General features: G+C 33.1%; 1 protein-coding gene across 6 annotated transcripts in view; it reads left to right on the top strand.

Annotated features, from left to right (window-relative positions):
* Dgkb (diacylglycerol kinase beta) overlaps positions 1 to 16,426 on the top strand; it is a 580,628-nt gene that overhangs the window by 76,921 nt on the left and 487,281 nt on the right. For all 6 annotated transcript variants that reach the window (XM_077796729.1, XM_026408351.2, XM_026408343.2 and 3 more), the window contains one exon: positions 4,707 to 4,860. In XM_077796729.1, the coding sequence (XP_077652855.1) occupies positions 4,707 to 4,860 (154 nt within the window). The remainder of the gene's footprint in view (positions 1 to 4,706; positions 4,861 to 16,426) is intronic.

Raw genomic sequence — 16,426 nt, 5'->3', positions numbered from 1 at the left:
GCTTGGTACAGAGTGGATGATCAATGATCATTTGCTGAACATGAGAAAATTCCCAATCCAAAACTGCCAGAGGAAATTAATGATAAAATTACATTTACTTTCATTCACTTCAAATATATTCAAATGAATACCAGTGTTATTTCCTTAGTATTAAAGAGGATTTAAAAACAAAGGATCCAGATGGTCAACTATAATAATGAAAAGCATATAGAAATGTGTTTGAATTTATGCCAATTTGGCAGCAACATCTGAGCAGCGCCCTCAGTCTGCATTTGTCACAGATTCTCTGTTATCTCTCTGAATAGTCTGTGGTTGCTCCTTAAGAAAAAAAAAAAAAGAAAAAGTTTTCAAAATTTTAAACATTATGCCTATATTTGTAGGTGCTTACATTCAAGTAGATTGTGCCTGTATTTGTAGGAGCTCACATTCAATTCAATTCAATTCAATTTATTTATTTATTTATTTATTTATTTATTTATTTTTGTGGTGCTGGGGATTGAACCCAGGGCCTTGCGTACGCGAGGCAAGCACTCTACCAACTAAGCTTTATCCCCAGCCCTCAATAAGATTTTTTGAACACTCAATTAAGTCTCATCCACTTTTTCTGATTAATGTTTCTGCTGATATGTCTATAAGTGATTTCATACTATTTAAAGGCCACAATATTAAATAATCAATTGTAAAGGCAGGAGTAGAAACTCTAATTCCTAAATTTGGAAAATTTCTACTAAGATAAAAAAATGTATGAAGACATCAATCATATAAAAAATGTCTAATAATTTAGACAACATAGAATTTTAGGAGATATTAAAATATCTTTTACAAATGAAAAAAGAAAAAGGATGATTTCTCAGGATGAGCATTGAAGAACCAATTCCTCAATGAATTAGAAACACTGAGTCAGCTCTTACCCGGCTATGAACCTTGGGTTTTGCAGCATTTTAAGCCATGTATATTAGAAAACGCAAAAGAAAGTTCTACTTCCAAGAACACAGAAAAAAAGTTGAAGAAACAATTAACATCGTCAGTACCCTTTCAGCAATCTCTTAGAAGTCACTAAGAACTAAGGAAATATTAAATCTTTGCTTTTCTATAGTAGGCTTTTTCCTTTCCATCCCCTTTCTTTCTTTTGTGGAGGCTAGAGGGTAATGGGGTTTGAACCCAGGAATGCTCTACTGAGTTCCATCTCACTTCTTTTTATATTTTATTTTTAGAAAGGCTCTGAATTTCCCAGTCTAGCCTCAAACATGTGATCCTCATGCCTCAAACTCCTGAGTAGCTGGGCTTACAGGGTAATAGGTTTAAAAAAAAAATAGCATAGTATCTATTTTTAAATTCCTGCCTTCTAAAAGCAGTTTTTAAATTAATGTTGCATAATAACAGAATAGTTATTGGAAAATAATTTAAGGCCACAGAAAATCTGAGGTTTTCATTTGGGAAGACACAGTGAATTTTAGTTTTTAAAAACAATAAAAAGGCAAGTTAAGATAATAAAGAACATCCATCTAACCTCAAGACAGTGTTTCCTTTTATTTGTTCTTTTTAATATTTACTTATTTTACATATTATGTGCTCAAGGGTATGTTAAACACTTTACACCAATTTTTATTACATTTAGACAACAACCCTGAACTGCTGATCTCATATATGAATTTATATAGAGGAAATTAAGGCTTAGAGCTGCCAGAAATAAAACTAAACTGAATTTTTTGCTTATTGAGCAAGGCAGAGCTAGGATACTAGGAAAAGCTCAGAAACACTTCGTGAGTACTAAAAAAGAAAAGAAAGGTGGAAAAAAAGAGCAGGAATATATTGTTCAAGAGGAGGAAGGAATGCTAGGTATTTCAGCTTGTTTCCTCTCTTGGTGGGACATTGTTCTAGTTTTCATCATTAAATCACAGTTACCATTCTTCTTGGGTACATAAGGCTGAGTAAAGAGCACACAATTGAGATTTTGCAGGTGTTTTCTTCAAAAAAGCAAATAAATTTCTTGCCCTTGCTCCATATCACTCAGGGCAACTGGAAGTATTGGGTTCTGAAATAGAATTGTTTTATTCTGAAGTCCTTTCTTCTGCTTTTGTTTTTGTTTGTGGGTTTTGTTTTCCTCTGTCACCAAACTAAACTCTAAGCTTGAAATAACTGTTTCAAATATAGTTGCATTCTAAAAGGTGACCCAGAGAAAAACTTTTGGCAATTTCTACTCCTTTACACCTTCTGGAAGTTCAGATTTGATTATTAGTTCTCTAACCAACAATGAAAACAGTGAACCATGTAATGGCTTATTAAATGCATATGAAAAAATGTATATAAATTTGAAGTGTATTTTTCAATATTATTTGGAATTCTGAACATTAATACTGATGATTCTATTCACAAATATTGTTTATTTTTGTTTAACTACTTATAATATTTAGTGTGTGCCAGATATTATTATGATGCTTTAAAAATAGTAAATAATCTAATTATCCCAACAGGCTAAGAGGTAGGTACTGTTATTTACATTTAATAGATGAAGAAATTAAGGCATAGAGAGATTAAATACATTTTCCACAGTCACACAGCCAATACTGGATCCAATAATTAACCCAGGTAATCTGACTTCCAATACCATAGACCTTGTCACTTGTTATGTTGTAAACAAAATGCTGAACATAGAAGATGCAGGGCAGAAAAGGAAGTGCTACCATGATTAATCTTGCTTTTAACCACTATGCCTGTGAGCATTTTCATTCCACAAACTTCCTTATCACTTTGCAATTAAATCAACTCTCAATTCCCCAAAGGTCATCATACATGTTGAAGATCATCTACCAATGTTGGTCACTCATCTGGTTGAATGTATTTTTTTCCCCTGTAATTGTTAATCTCTAAGGAATGCTATTAGTGAGAGTAAGTGCCCCTTCTCAAAATTTAGGTTGAATAGAGTGGCCTGGAAGTGGGCCTCATCTTTGTATTGTGAAATGTTGACTGCATTCATTTTGTTAAATTGCTCTTTGAAAGAACTACTTCCTAAGGCTATTCTTCATATATTTATATTACTCATAAATTTTAGTTATGTAATTCACCTTACTAGCAGATTTCACAATATTTTGTGGTGGTGGTGGTGATTTATTTAATATAAAAGAAAATGAAGTCTTTTTACAGCCACCAATATAAATATCTTATTTGTGAAAATGAATAAGCAAAACAAAACTAAACTAAACTGAAAATGTCAGATTGAGGTGTAGGCAGAGTCTTGGAACTATTAATAAGTGAAGTTTTTGGTTTCACTTTTTTTGCATGAGATTACATTAAGTTACAAAAATGATACTTAATTAGTACATGATCCAGGTTTAAAAAATCTACTTTCTCTAATGATATCCCTAATTGTTATATTCCATTTTGGGTTTATTCAAAATATTATAACAATAACACAATGATAATGATAATAATAGGTGGTGGGTGATCATATTTCAACACCTTCCTCTAATATTTTTATAGAGGAAAATAGACTTTTAAGATTCTGAAATAACACTTTAGAAAATTAATTTTATTCTCACTTGCCAGGAGTTTGAACAAAATTAAAAGCATCAGCCTGCCAAATTTCGTTTTTGTCCTATTTTTAGTTTTATCTCAGTACATTAAGCAGGGTAAGAAAAAAAATGGCCCTTGAAAGGGCTCCCTATGAAGCCCATCTGCAGTTACATTCTCTTTCTTTTGACCCACGTGGCTTTATTCCAGCCTTTTCTCTGTAGATCTTCTAGTCCTTTCAAATGAATAAGACCCAAGACAATTCCACAGGCCTTCTCTTCTACATTGTCCACATCTGTTTCTCAGGAAACATACCCATCATTATTTCTTCAGTCACAGAGGTTTTGGCCAAGTGCAATACAATACCATTCACATGCCTTGTCCCCAGAGTACCACCTGCTTGTTCCCAGTTTCCCCATCAGAAGTCAGACTCTGGTCCATTGTCCTCCTCTGCTGGGAGCTGAAAGCAAGCTCTCTGATGGCTCTTGAGCAATGTTCCTGTTTACCTTGAGGTTGAAGGTGGCTTCTGTCACCATTCACCAAGTGGACACAGCAACACTCAGTGCCATAATAATGCTCTTTGAATTAAGTTCTAATCAACATGGTTCTATAATGAAGAAGGGTGTGTAATGATCTTGAATTATGTTTCTTTGAAAGTCTGTTCATGAAGTTTTGCACTATTTTATCAAGTGATCTAGGTATTTAGTTGGAACAAGTCAGCAACTTTTGACAACTGTCAAAAGCAGTACTCACCATTATGAACAAGAAAAGGAGATAAGGATCTCCTTTCCTTGTGTGTGCCTGTTGGGATTGTAAGACTCTGCATTGGCTTGTTCACACCATCATCTGATCTAATCATTGTCACTTGGTGGGACAGGAATAAGAACACCAATTTGTAGATGACAAAATTGAGTTTCAGAGAGCAAATTTTTCAGGTCATACAGATACTGTGGAAATAGAAACATCTAACTGGAAATTTCCTTCTCTTCCTGCTTATACCACTACAGGTGAGACATATATCTCATTGCCAATGTTAGTGTAGGACTGGCCAACCTATTTCTCAACTTGGTATTTTCCTTTTGTAAACCTGGATATAACAAATGTTGGAAGTAATGTCTACTAATGATTTTGAAGATAGCACTAAATCTTAACATTTGGCTGGATCTTAAAATATATGTTTAAAAATTGTTTTTCAGACCATAGATTTTGAAGGTTTCAAGCTATTCATGAAGACATTCCTGGAAGCCGAGCTTCCCGATGATTTCACTGCACACCTTTTCATGTCATTTAGCAACAAGTTTCCTCATTCTAGCCCAATGGTTAAAAGTAAGCCTGCTCTCCTTTCAGGTGGTAAGTTTATTTACTTTAAAAGTGTCTATTCAGTTAAAATCTCAAAAGCTAAATTAGTATCAAGTTCTCATTAAAAGGGAAATGACAATTTGATTAAAATTGTCTTTTTTTCAGGATTTATAATCTACACTGTGATTGTGTAAATCATTTAAAATGTCTCCAAATAATAATTAAACATTAGAGAACACATAATCCATCATTATCTATCAACCTGCAAGTCCAGGTTGAGGTAATAATTTTAAGACATAAAGTTTAGAAAAGTATTATTTTTAAATGACCAAATATAGACAACTGTATATTTAAAAATATAATCTCAAAGCAGTATGTCTAGAAAACTTATAATATTTAAAATCAATTATGATAATTACCAGTATACTTTCACAATTTTCGATTTGTAAGCTCAGAATATGGTTTTTATTTATATCTCTGATAATTATTATTTTTTAACACAAAGGTGGTCGGCTCTCTTGTTATGGGTAGCATTTTGGAGATGTAGAAGTATATTAATACTTGTTGATAACAGTATCAATCTCCATTCAGTTAGGAAAATGGAAATTTCACTGTATTACACAAAATAATGCAAAATCAGAAATTGTCTTAATGGTGTGGAGGATTGAAAAAGCAAAGGCGGGACCCAATGTTTAGATAGTAAGAACAGTAAGAATCATGTGCTGCCCCTAGGTTAAAGTATTCAAAACCCAAAGGCATGGAGGAAGGACCTCTTGATCCGGGAAATAGTTCTGAGATGAGAGCATTGCCTGGAAGATCTAGCCCTAAGATTGCTGTGGAGCAGGTCCTTCCTTGCTGACTTTCATAGATCAGGAGTTCAAGAAGGAGTCTGTAGCCCTGGACCTCAGAGCTCTCATGAGGGTGCATCACGGTGGTCTGTGTTGGACCATGTAACAGAAAGCTCCTGTCCCTTGTTAGCAAGGCATTAAGCTGGAGAATAGAAACTACTGCCACTGGAACCATGTGTTATAGTGATGAAATGATGAAGAGGTGGCTGTCTAGCAGGAGCCTACTCTTTCCCCTTCCTCCTGCCTTCCGTCTCTATCTAGTGTCCCCTAAAGACCCAGTAGGAGTTCAGCTGGCAACAGAGAAATGTAGGCATTGAAATATTTCTCACTCTTCAATATCAGGGATTTTCTGAAGGCTTAAATATTATTGTGGATCAGAAATAATTTTCTTTTTTTTTATTGGTTGCTCAAAACATTACAATGATCTTGACATATCATATTTCTTTTCTTTATGTATATGGTATCTATTGATATTTACTGTATTGAAGATGAGATATTCTAAAAATAACAATAATCAACCCACTTCATGCTAACAAAATTAACCTACTTTATTAAAAATAGCTATTTAAAAAAAAACAAAATGACTGAGAAATGTGGCATGATTCTGCATAATTACTAATCTCTTTAATGCCTATCTTTACTGAGGACCATTGGATAATCTTACCTGAGCTTGTTTCTGTTGCCATATCATATACCATAGGGCCTCTTGAGAACCTTGCTGTACATTCATGACAGAATGAGAGTCAAACATTATCTTAGTATTATTATGAAAATTGTTGTGATGTTCCAAATTCCCTGAAGGTAATTCAGGGATCCTAGGAGAGCAGCCAATGATCTGAAGAACAAGAACCTTAATATCACAAAGTAAAATACTGAAGTGCTGAATAAGAGACAAGGAAAAGTTTAATAGCTACTACACTAATAATTAAAAACTTAAAAATATATAATTAAGAAACAGGTGGTTGAGCCTTAAACAAAGCTAGAATATCTGATCAACTGTTGGCATTATTACACCTTATGTGGTGACTCTACTCTCTCTGTTAAGAATGTTACCTAATTTTCTAAGAGCTGTCAGCTGTTGGTACAAACTTTTAAAAATCAAGTGAACACTTTTCATATGGTAACCCATGAGATATATGACAACTTACCATGTTTACCATATTTTTTCCTCTAATATATTTTTAGTTCTTTAAATAATTCCTATTACATCATGGATTAAAAAAAAATCACACCTGCTGTTTTTTTCTCAGACTGAATTTCAATAGTTGGTCCATAAATTGTAGTGTGAGAGTTGAATAATGTTCCAGGATAAACATTTTAAAATGAGATGATTCCTTATTGACCTAGAAATTAAAACTCCCCAGTTCTCTCTTCATGCTATAATTGATTGCATGTAACTCAAATTGAATAACATAACAAACCTGACCTTGCAGTTTGCATTAACTAATACTGTCCTTGGATTTTGATAAAGAAGAGGGTGTTCTCAACTTGGTAATTTCCTTTTGTAAACCTAGATATAACAAATATTAAAATCTCTTTCTTTTACATCCTATACATGTTTATGTTGTCTGTATAGGATGGAAAAGAAAGAGATTTTAATAACTTATTTATACTTAAATTTACTTTTCTTCTAACAGCATATATTAAGTGATAAATAGAAGGTGTCTGATTTACTAGGAGTAAAAACCAAATCAAGGGGAAAAAATAAGGAAGGGTTTGTCCTTAGGCTGCACTTCATTTGGGGCAGTCTCATTGTTCACAGATTGACTTGAAAGGAAAAAGGCTGTGTGACCCTTATGCCCTCATGCAGCAATGATACATTAACTTCCATTTCTTTTCGAAGTTTGGCATACACATTGTAGAATTAAGTGCATAGGGTCCTTTCCAAGACCATTTCTACCCTATTTTCTTTTCAGAAATATCTTTGATAGTTTATCCCAAAGAACAAGGAACACTAGACAGCAATGAAATCTTTAAGGGCCAAGGTTTTCTTGACTCAGAAGCTGAAAACATAAATGTCTTTCTGTTCCCAGAACCTTCCTTTTAATAATATATTATCTAGATAAGGTGTATTTGTGGTGGAAAAATCAGTGACTTTTGAACAGAAAGGTACCATCATGAAATTTTTGTTTTTCCTGTTAGATTTCACCATATTCAATTACCACAATACCACCAGTAATAGGATAGCTATTCATTACTGTGCATGTCAGCTGAAAAATAAGAGTTCCTCAATAAAATGCAAAATTAAAAAGAAAAAAAATTTCTCTCATCAAAGATTAATTGTCAAATATAGGAGATATATTGCAAGTAAGACATTTAGTTTTCATAAAATAAATTTTTTTAAATATAAAAATATAATATAAATAGGTATAAGGTTTGTGCACAAGTATATGCATATGTGTAGCAGTGTTTTGTTTGACTTGAAATACCTAATGATTCATCTGGAATTTCATAATATGGGTGAGTTGTTTTGTGAAATACTTGGTTACAAAATAAGGTACTTTTATTATCTACATGAAGGTAAAATCACTTCTACTCTTCCCATTTTGGAATTTGGATTTTTTAAAAATATTCATAATATAAAATATCTTCAGAAGTCTCATGCATCTTCTGCCCCTTCTTATAAATGCCAGGTCCCTAATCTTCCACTTTTCTGCCAATTCAATGAGGAACTACTCTTCTTACTTTCATCCTTAGAGTCAATCACTTTATAAACATTTTTTCATTGAGTTAGAATTCTGCATTTTCTACAAGTACCTCCCAACCTCCCAAATATAAATTGATATTCTGAGCTCATATTTTTTATCACTTCTACTTTAATAGTATATGACCTGAGATGACTTTCACAAATATAGAGATTGCTGACACTATGAACTCCTAATACCTGGTGTTTATATGACCTTAAAACTTCTTAAGCTTTAAAATAAATATTTTATAAAATTACCTATTATTGATACTATCCACTAGAAACATTTATAGAACTTTCCATACTTCCTTAATCTCATTTAAATGTATCCCCACAATCTCAACACAATGACATTTGTTCACATCACTTAAATATAGCTAAAGTCAAATATAAAATTCTTCAATTACTCCCTATAAAACTGAAAACTGTTTCTTTAGTTCATAAAGTATATCCACATGTAGTTCATCCTCTGGGTGTTCCATAAGATATTTTAAAACTATGTCTGAAAGTAAACTAATTATATTCTACTCAAAACTTCTTCTATTTGTACCTTCTCTCTTGGTGAGTGGCACCCCAAATCTATCAATTTCCTGGCACTAAATATTGGATGTTCCCAACTGTTCAGGGTTTCATTCCTCATCACGGAATACTCTGTATTAGTCATGATGACCACTTCTTTCATCATTGTTTATGTCATAGACTCTCAATTAGTGTGGCTCCCAACTTGAATTTGCATCTCCAAATGTTCTATCAGAAACCTGATTATATTACTTTTGGGTTTACAAATTTCAGGTCTTACCATCAATTATTGTAGGGCTTTTATATTAAACGTGGTTTTCAATAAAACATAAATCCCTGATTCTAAAAACTAATTGAGTATGTGAAGGAACTGGGTGCAGGAGACAGGAATACATGGAATCTTGGTCACCCTCACCTTTTGAAATACCCGTTAAGAAGCTTCCTTAGTGAGGCTCCAAGTCCCAGGCATGTTGCCAGTGTTAACTGTGTTAGTTAGGAAGACGATAATATTTAGATCCATAGCCTGAAGCACAACACTATGCAGGTTACTGAGTTTTCCCACAGTCCTATACATTTCATGCCTACTGTTTGCTATGACTTGAAGTTTCTGTGCTTTCTTAGGACCCCGTGCTTTCTTGCGTTATGTATTCTCTTCCCTTATCCCTAAAGAAAAACCCAACTCCTCCTTAAAGCCTCTACTAAAGCTTCAGTCTAATTACATAGCACACACTGGGTTCCATGCTAGAAACTCAATGATCAATGACATAGGCATAACCAAAGTGTGCCAGTAGAAAGCAATCCTGGCACTGATGTAAAGGAAGCAGCATATGTATCTTATAGCATCTTTGTATGGTCCCTATGGAACTAATACCAATTCTACACAGACACTCTGGAAACTAATTGCCTTCAGCTAAATTATCTTTCTTAAAGGGCAGCAATTAACAGCAGTTATTGGTTACTGTTTGTTTCTCAAAAACTATAGAAAGTAAAAGAGAATGTGATTTGTTGACTCATACCTATAATACTTATTTCTGTAAGGTTTCACAGTATCCAAAATGTTGAATCTATAATTTGGTGTTAGCCACAGCTCATTGTAAGTTTTTTTTTTTAATCGTTGGGTCTTATTAGTTATTTGATAGGACAGAAAGATAAGATTTCCCCCAGCACCCTTTAAATCAGATCAGGTAGTTAATTAATCAGTTGTTCATATAGTTGTTCATTTAGTTCATTTTTACTCATTCTTTAATTCATGCATCTAACCATACATTTATTTAAACACATTATATGACCAGAAATTCTATAGGAAAGTTGAAGATTGTTTAAAACCAATCAGGAATAGACAGAAAATTATGTGATCAATTATATTACCATAAAATAAATGCTGTGATTCACTTGTAAACTGATGATGAAGAGAGCACAGTGAAGGAGATACTCAAGTGAGACTGCAGTAACAGAGATGTGAGCTATGGTAGGGCCCATCTGGATTTTTTTACATGAAGTGGTCAGAGAAGATTGTATACTGATGTAAAAGGGTGGAAAGGGAGTTCCAAGAAAACAAAGCAACAAGTACATTGCTATTTATATTTTTAAAAGCATGTCTAATGAAAGGACAGTTTGTGAATTTTAAGACATCTAATATTTATTTGGTGAAAACTGTTCAGTTACAATGTGCTACTTACTGTTCACATCGCTGAGGATTCATCAGTGAGAAAAATAGAATTTTTTCCATATTTATTTGTAATCTGCACAGTCAGATTTTTGTCACTATAACAAAATAGTAATTCATTTACAAAGAAAAATGGTTTACTTTGGATCACAGTGTTAGAAGTTCTAGTACATAATTGAATCTCTTTGTTGCTTTGGACCTGTGGCAAGACAGCACATCATTGTGGGAGCACATTACAGAACAAAACTACTCCCCTCATAGCAAGGAATCAAAAGAAAGAAAAAGGAAGGAGGGAGTCACATAATCCCCTTCAAAGGTGGGTCCCCAATAACCTAGGGACCTCCTGATAGGCCCCACCTCTTAAATGTTCTACTCAATAGTGCCATTCTGGCAACCAAGCCCTAGGACATGGACCTTTGAGGGATATTCAGTATATAAACTATATCCTAATTCTAGTGGGGAGAGAAAGACAAGCAAATAAGTAAATATATGTTGTGTGAGATGGAGGAAAGTAGAACTGATTAGGAGCACTGAGAGGTCCACATGGGCTAGTGAAGATGAAGTGATCAGAGAATAGCAAGAGGAGGGGTGAGAATGGCCATCAAGCCATGTGGAGAAGGGTTTTGGCTGTAATGCTAAATTATTAATTGTATCCAGCACAGATCAAAGTCATTACAAGATTATAAGCCAGAAAATAATCATACTGCCAGAGATATGGAAGAGGGAAATGGCTAAAAGTGATAAAGGGAGCAGAAGATGATAATTAAAAATAGGGAAAAATAACATCTACCTCTAAAATAAGTTAAGGTACCCTTTCCTTAGTTACCAGCCCTTCCTTGCCAATCTGATGGGGTAATGGTTGATGATTTGTGATGTTGGGCTGTGCATATAAATTGGCTGTGATATCAATAGTAGAATTTAGTTCATTTCATGTTTTCTATGATACAAAGGAGTTATGCCACAGTACTTATTTTACAAAGGAAAAAACCTGCAATTCTTTTTTGTCCATAGGAAGTTAGGAATTAAAAACTGTGCAATGAAAATCAGGTACTTGAAACTATGGGAAAAGTTTTTTCTGCAACTGACCTTATTGAATGTTCTTACCAAGAGGCTTAATTAATTGTAATAAGAAGAAATTATTATGCTTGTATAGATTGTCTTTGGGATACATGCATGTTCATATGTGGGATATATATATATATATATATATATATATATATATATATATATATTATATGTATACTATATATATTATCAAGGTACCTCTTAAGGCAGAAGTCATTTATTGAGGAGCAGAGACAGATTTATTTTTTCCCTCTCTAGCCTCACAGAATCAACCTTAAATTATAAAGCCTCAATTCAGACTGCCTTTAGAATTGTACCTTTGCAATACAAGTTTGCCCCTGTTTTCTTAAGTATAAAGTGGGAATACTTGTATTATTATTTTTATATATTATAAACTTATCCAATGCTTCTAGAACAGTACCCCCTAACTCCTGCTCTTCTTCAAGTCAGCTATATATAATTGCTTTATTCAGATTTTATGCCAATCTCCAGATAGATGAATCTAAGAGTATGCTTACATTCTCAGGGAGATATGTCTGGCCCCAGTCTCACATCAGGGATTACATCCCACAGACTGTACTCACATTTTGAGGAATGACTATTTTACATTCCTTATTGATTTGTAATCTGGTGTATTTAATTTTTCTTCCAGTTTATGTAAGCATAACGAATACAAAATAATTATAATACTATCCTTAGACAAGTATATTTGGAAGGTTAAGAGATTAAGTGTAAGGATCATAAAATATACGGCAGTACTCTGTCAAATGTTTCTATTCTTGATTATGCTGATCAACCTGACTTTTAATGTGGATATTGGAAATATAACTATACCACAGTACTATGTGATAAATTTCTTTTTAAGACTAAAAAACTTCTGAATACTGAAAAAGAATAAAAAATGGAAAAGCTAAGTTGTTAGTGTTTTATTTTCTTAAGTTTATAAATGTAATTAATTGCATGAATTTTGCATATTTCATTGTAAAAGATGACAGGAAACAAGATAATGCCACCTTTTCATTATCTGAAATGAAATTGAAAATAAGACAAACTGCATCAGAGGTACCAATTTAACATGTATTAAAAACTCGTTTGCTAATAACTAAACTTTAAGATCAGAATTAAAGATATATATTAGAACAAAACTTTTTAGCTTATTGTTTCAAGAAAAATGTCTAGATTGGAGTGGAATGAAAACCATGTGCTTGAAGGAAATGATAATAGTTTGCAATATTCAACTTTATTAATGCTACTTTATAATAAAAATATTGAGAAGAATGTTCTCTGTGTATGTGTATGTCTGTATGTGTGCACCAAATCATTTTAAAAACACAGAAAGGTGCTAAGTATAAAATAATTATTTCTGGTAAAACTCACTGTAATTACAATGTTTATTTTTCACTTTTATTGTGTACTTTACTTCATGATGAGTATATATACATATGTAGATGTTTGGGGCATGTGGACATTTCTCGTGTGCTCTGGGTTTGCTCTTGCTTCACTTTTGTGATGAAATATTTAAAATAGTATGACCTGGAGCAGGTGAGAAAACCAGAAATTGAATATCAATTAATCACGTGATCTTCAGAGCTACATATGAGGCAAAAAAAAAAAACAAAACAAAACAAAAAAAAACCACCTTTTGTTTTGCTTAACTTCCTGTTCTCTTTCAATTCTGAAGTGAGAAGTTCACCAATTTTGGAAGAGGTAAATAATCTTTTTTAATGGGAAGTAGAATTTTGACCCTCTTTGGCTAGGGATGCTGCTAAGTAGTGGAGTGCTTGCCTAGGACAGGTGAGGTGTTGAGTTTGAACCCTAGAATGGAAGGGAAAAAAAAAAAAGAAAGAAAGATGGAAGGATAAAGAAAGAGAAAAAAAGAAAAATGAAAGAAATAAAACATTAATAAAAAAGATTTTGAGTCTCTTAATCACAGGCTATTGCTGCTAGGAAGTAATAAATGATGCTGCTTATCATCTCACTGAGGAGCTGTAGTCAAGAAAGTAGGCTTGCAATCTCTTATGTATTATTTCCTATGCTTCTTCATGATAATTTACACAAAGTGCTTAAGAAGTAATGAACTGTAGCAGGGGAAAACAAATAGTGGAGACATGTCAGCTAGACTTAGGGAAATGGAAAAGGTGAAGGGTTAATTAGGGTGTAAACCCCAAAGCCTGCTTTCAGTAAATGAAATGAAAACATGAAGAAACGTTGTCATTACCTAAGAGAAAGTGAGTTGATCTTGAAGAGAGTATTGGGAGCAAGAACAAACCTCTGGGCTTTTTCATTAATCACCCCAAAATTTAATAAAGTCAGTGAAGGGAAAAACTGTGGTATATCCAGACAATGGAATGTAAGTGCTAAAAAGAAATGAACCATTGTCTCATAAAACATCATAGAGGACACTTATTTGCATATTACTAAGTGATAAAAGCCAATCTAGAAAGGCTATGTGCTGTATAATTCCAACTATATAATATTCTGAAATAGGCTAAACTAAGGAGAAAATAAAAAGATCAGTGCTTTGTTAGACATTGAAGTTGGGAGATGAATGGGCAGAACACAGATTTATAGTGCAGTGAAATCTCTCTGTTTGAGGCTATGGTGGCAACACATTTGTTTAAACTCATAGAAGGTAAAACACAAATAGTGAACTAGGGAAGACTGTGGAATTAAGCGTCAGTATGGATTCTTCAGTTGCTAGAAAGGTACCACTCTGAAGGGATGTCAATAGTAAAGGAGAGGCTGCATGTGTGGGAAGTGAAAGAGAAATATCTGTATCTTCCCCAAATTTACTATAAGGCTAAAGCTTCACTAAAAATAAAAAGTCTTAGAATATTAATAAGGTCCAGTTCTATAAATTTTTGTTACCAAGTATTCATGAAAAAGGTCATTGACAGTTTATGCTTTGATGCACGCTACCATAAGTCATAAAAAAAAAAGTATATAGTTTCCTTCTGGAATTTGACTACAATTAGGTTATTGGGAGAGTTACTTAGTTCTTCAAATTATTCTTTAGATAGATGACTTTTTAAAATATTTTTAATGTAAAACTATGACACAATTAAATGTATGCCAGGACTTTTAAGAAAATGTCATGAATATAAAAAGGAAAATATTTTCCTCCAAAAAAAAAAAACAATTTTAGTACAGGAGTATGCTCCTTCAAATCTGAGGATAAATGTATATTTATCCTACTCAATATAGGGAAGAAAAACAGAGAATCATGTGGTCCTCACATTTTCTGATTACTTATATTCAATGTTGTATTATGAAAGCAGTTAACCAATTATCATGCACCTTATTTTTTATGAGTACAAATTATCATTCTAAATGAGTGAAAATTTAATAACTTCTAAACAAGTGAAAACATAAAATGTTTAGATTTCTTTCAAATAAATGAGACAACTTGTTATTTCTTTCTTCCTTTTTTTGTTCTGAGTTTTTGTATTAAAGAATTAAATTGAGCTGATTAAATCACTTCAGTACCACAGGGGGAAAGAGGATTAGCTCATCTGGCAGGATGAGTTAGGTCATAGTTTATCCAACCATAATTCAAGTGCTGTGTTCTTCAAGTCTGCAAGTTAAGGTTGTGTCAAGGGTCAGTGCCAAAATGTCTTTTATCATAAGTTGGAACTTATTTCTGCAGCTGGCTAATCTTTAATTGGATAGTCCCAATTATTTGGGGTATTTTTTAAAGCTCAGGATTATCTTCAATTTTCTGCCTTCTTTGGTTTATAAAAATAGTTAATACTTTGTATTAGAGATATATAGTAACACCTCTGTTATGAAGAAAAATCCGTTTACAATTTATGTCCCTTTATTGATAAATATGAATGGGAGTAGTGTTAAAGTTGAATGTACAGATATCTGGGATAAGTAAAACTTCAGTAAAGAAAATGAAGGAAGTATCTAAAGTATTGTTTTTGAAACTGGATGTGATTTGTCAGTGGCTAGTAAACTCAGGTTAAAGGGTCTCTGACAGAATTTGGAAGATGAAATAAGGTAAAATGGAATAATGGTAGGTCAGCACAGAGGACAAAATACTTGGGCATTTATTAAAACTCACTAGTGTGACATGTGCTGGGGTAAGATATAAATTCTTTTTTTAAAAAAAATCTCTTTTTATTGACCTTGAAGAAAAATTACTTTGTAGACCACTTTTGTAGAATAAAAAGAATTGAATTTCTTGCTGTCTATGCAACTTTGGTAAAGTAATATGCATATGTCCGTAAAAGGGGGAAAATGCAATCTTTCTTATAGGATTAATATGAGAATTGAGTGGTATGTATTAAAGCCCCTACCATACATCATGCTATATATTAGACATTCAATTAATCATATATTTTATTAGTAATATTGACAATGGAAAAAAACAAGACATTTCATAAAGCATTAAATTATATGCCTGACAATCTTAAGATAGCAGGGTAAGAGGATAGGTATTCAATTGATATAATATACCTAAAGAAATGAGTATCTAAGAGATGAACAGGAAGGCAAATCTGAGGTACCAAAAGACAGGCTTACAAAACTGTATTTGGTTGGGATTATTTCCTCCTTTCCATTCTCTACTGGTCAATTAGGAATCCGGCACCCATTCAGCCCTTTAGGTATTCCAACCAAATATCCCTGTTGTTGCCAAATTGACCTCAAAATATAATGATATTTACCCTCAGGCATTCTAAGGCACACATGGTCTGGTTTCAGAGATTTCTCTGTAAGAATGGACTAAGTTTATTGTAAGCAAGTTGTAGTTAGATCAGATAGGAAATGAGCAATTACCATCAGTTGTGAATAGATGTTCATGTTCTCTCTACTCTTGTCTTGGAACAA

This window comes from Urocitellus parryii, chromosome 3, assembly GCF_045843805.1.
Source record: "Urocitellus parryii isolate mUroPar1 chromosome 3, mUroPar1.hap1, whole genome shotgun sequence".
Taxonomy (NCBI): domain Eukaryota; kingdom Metazoa; phylum Chordata; class Mammalia; order Rodentia; family Sciuridae; genus Urocitellus; species Urocitellus parryii.
The sequence above is the reverse complement of the archived record's forward strand: the minus strand, read 5'-3'. Positions and strand labels throughout refer to the sequence as shown.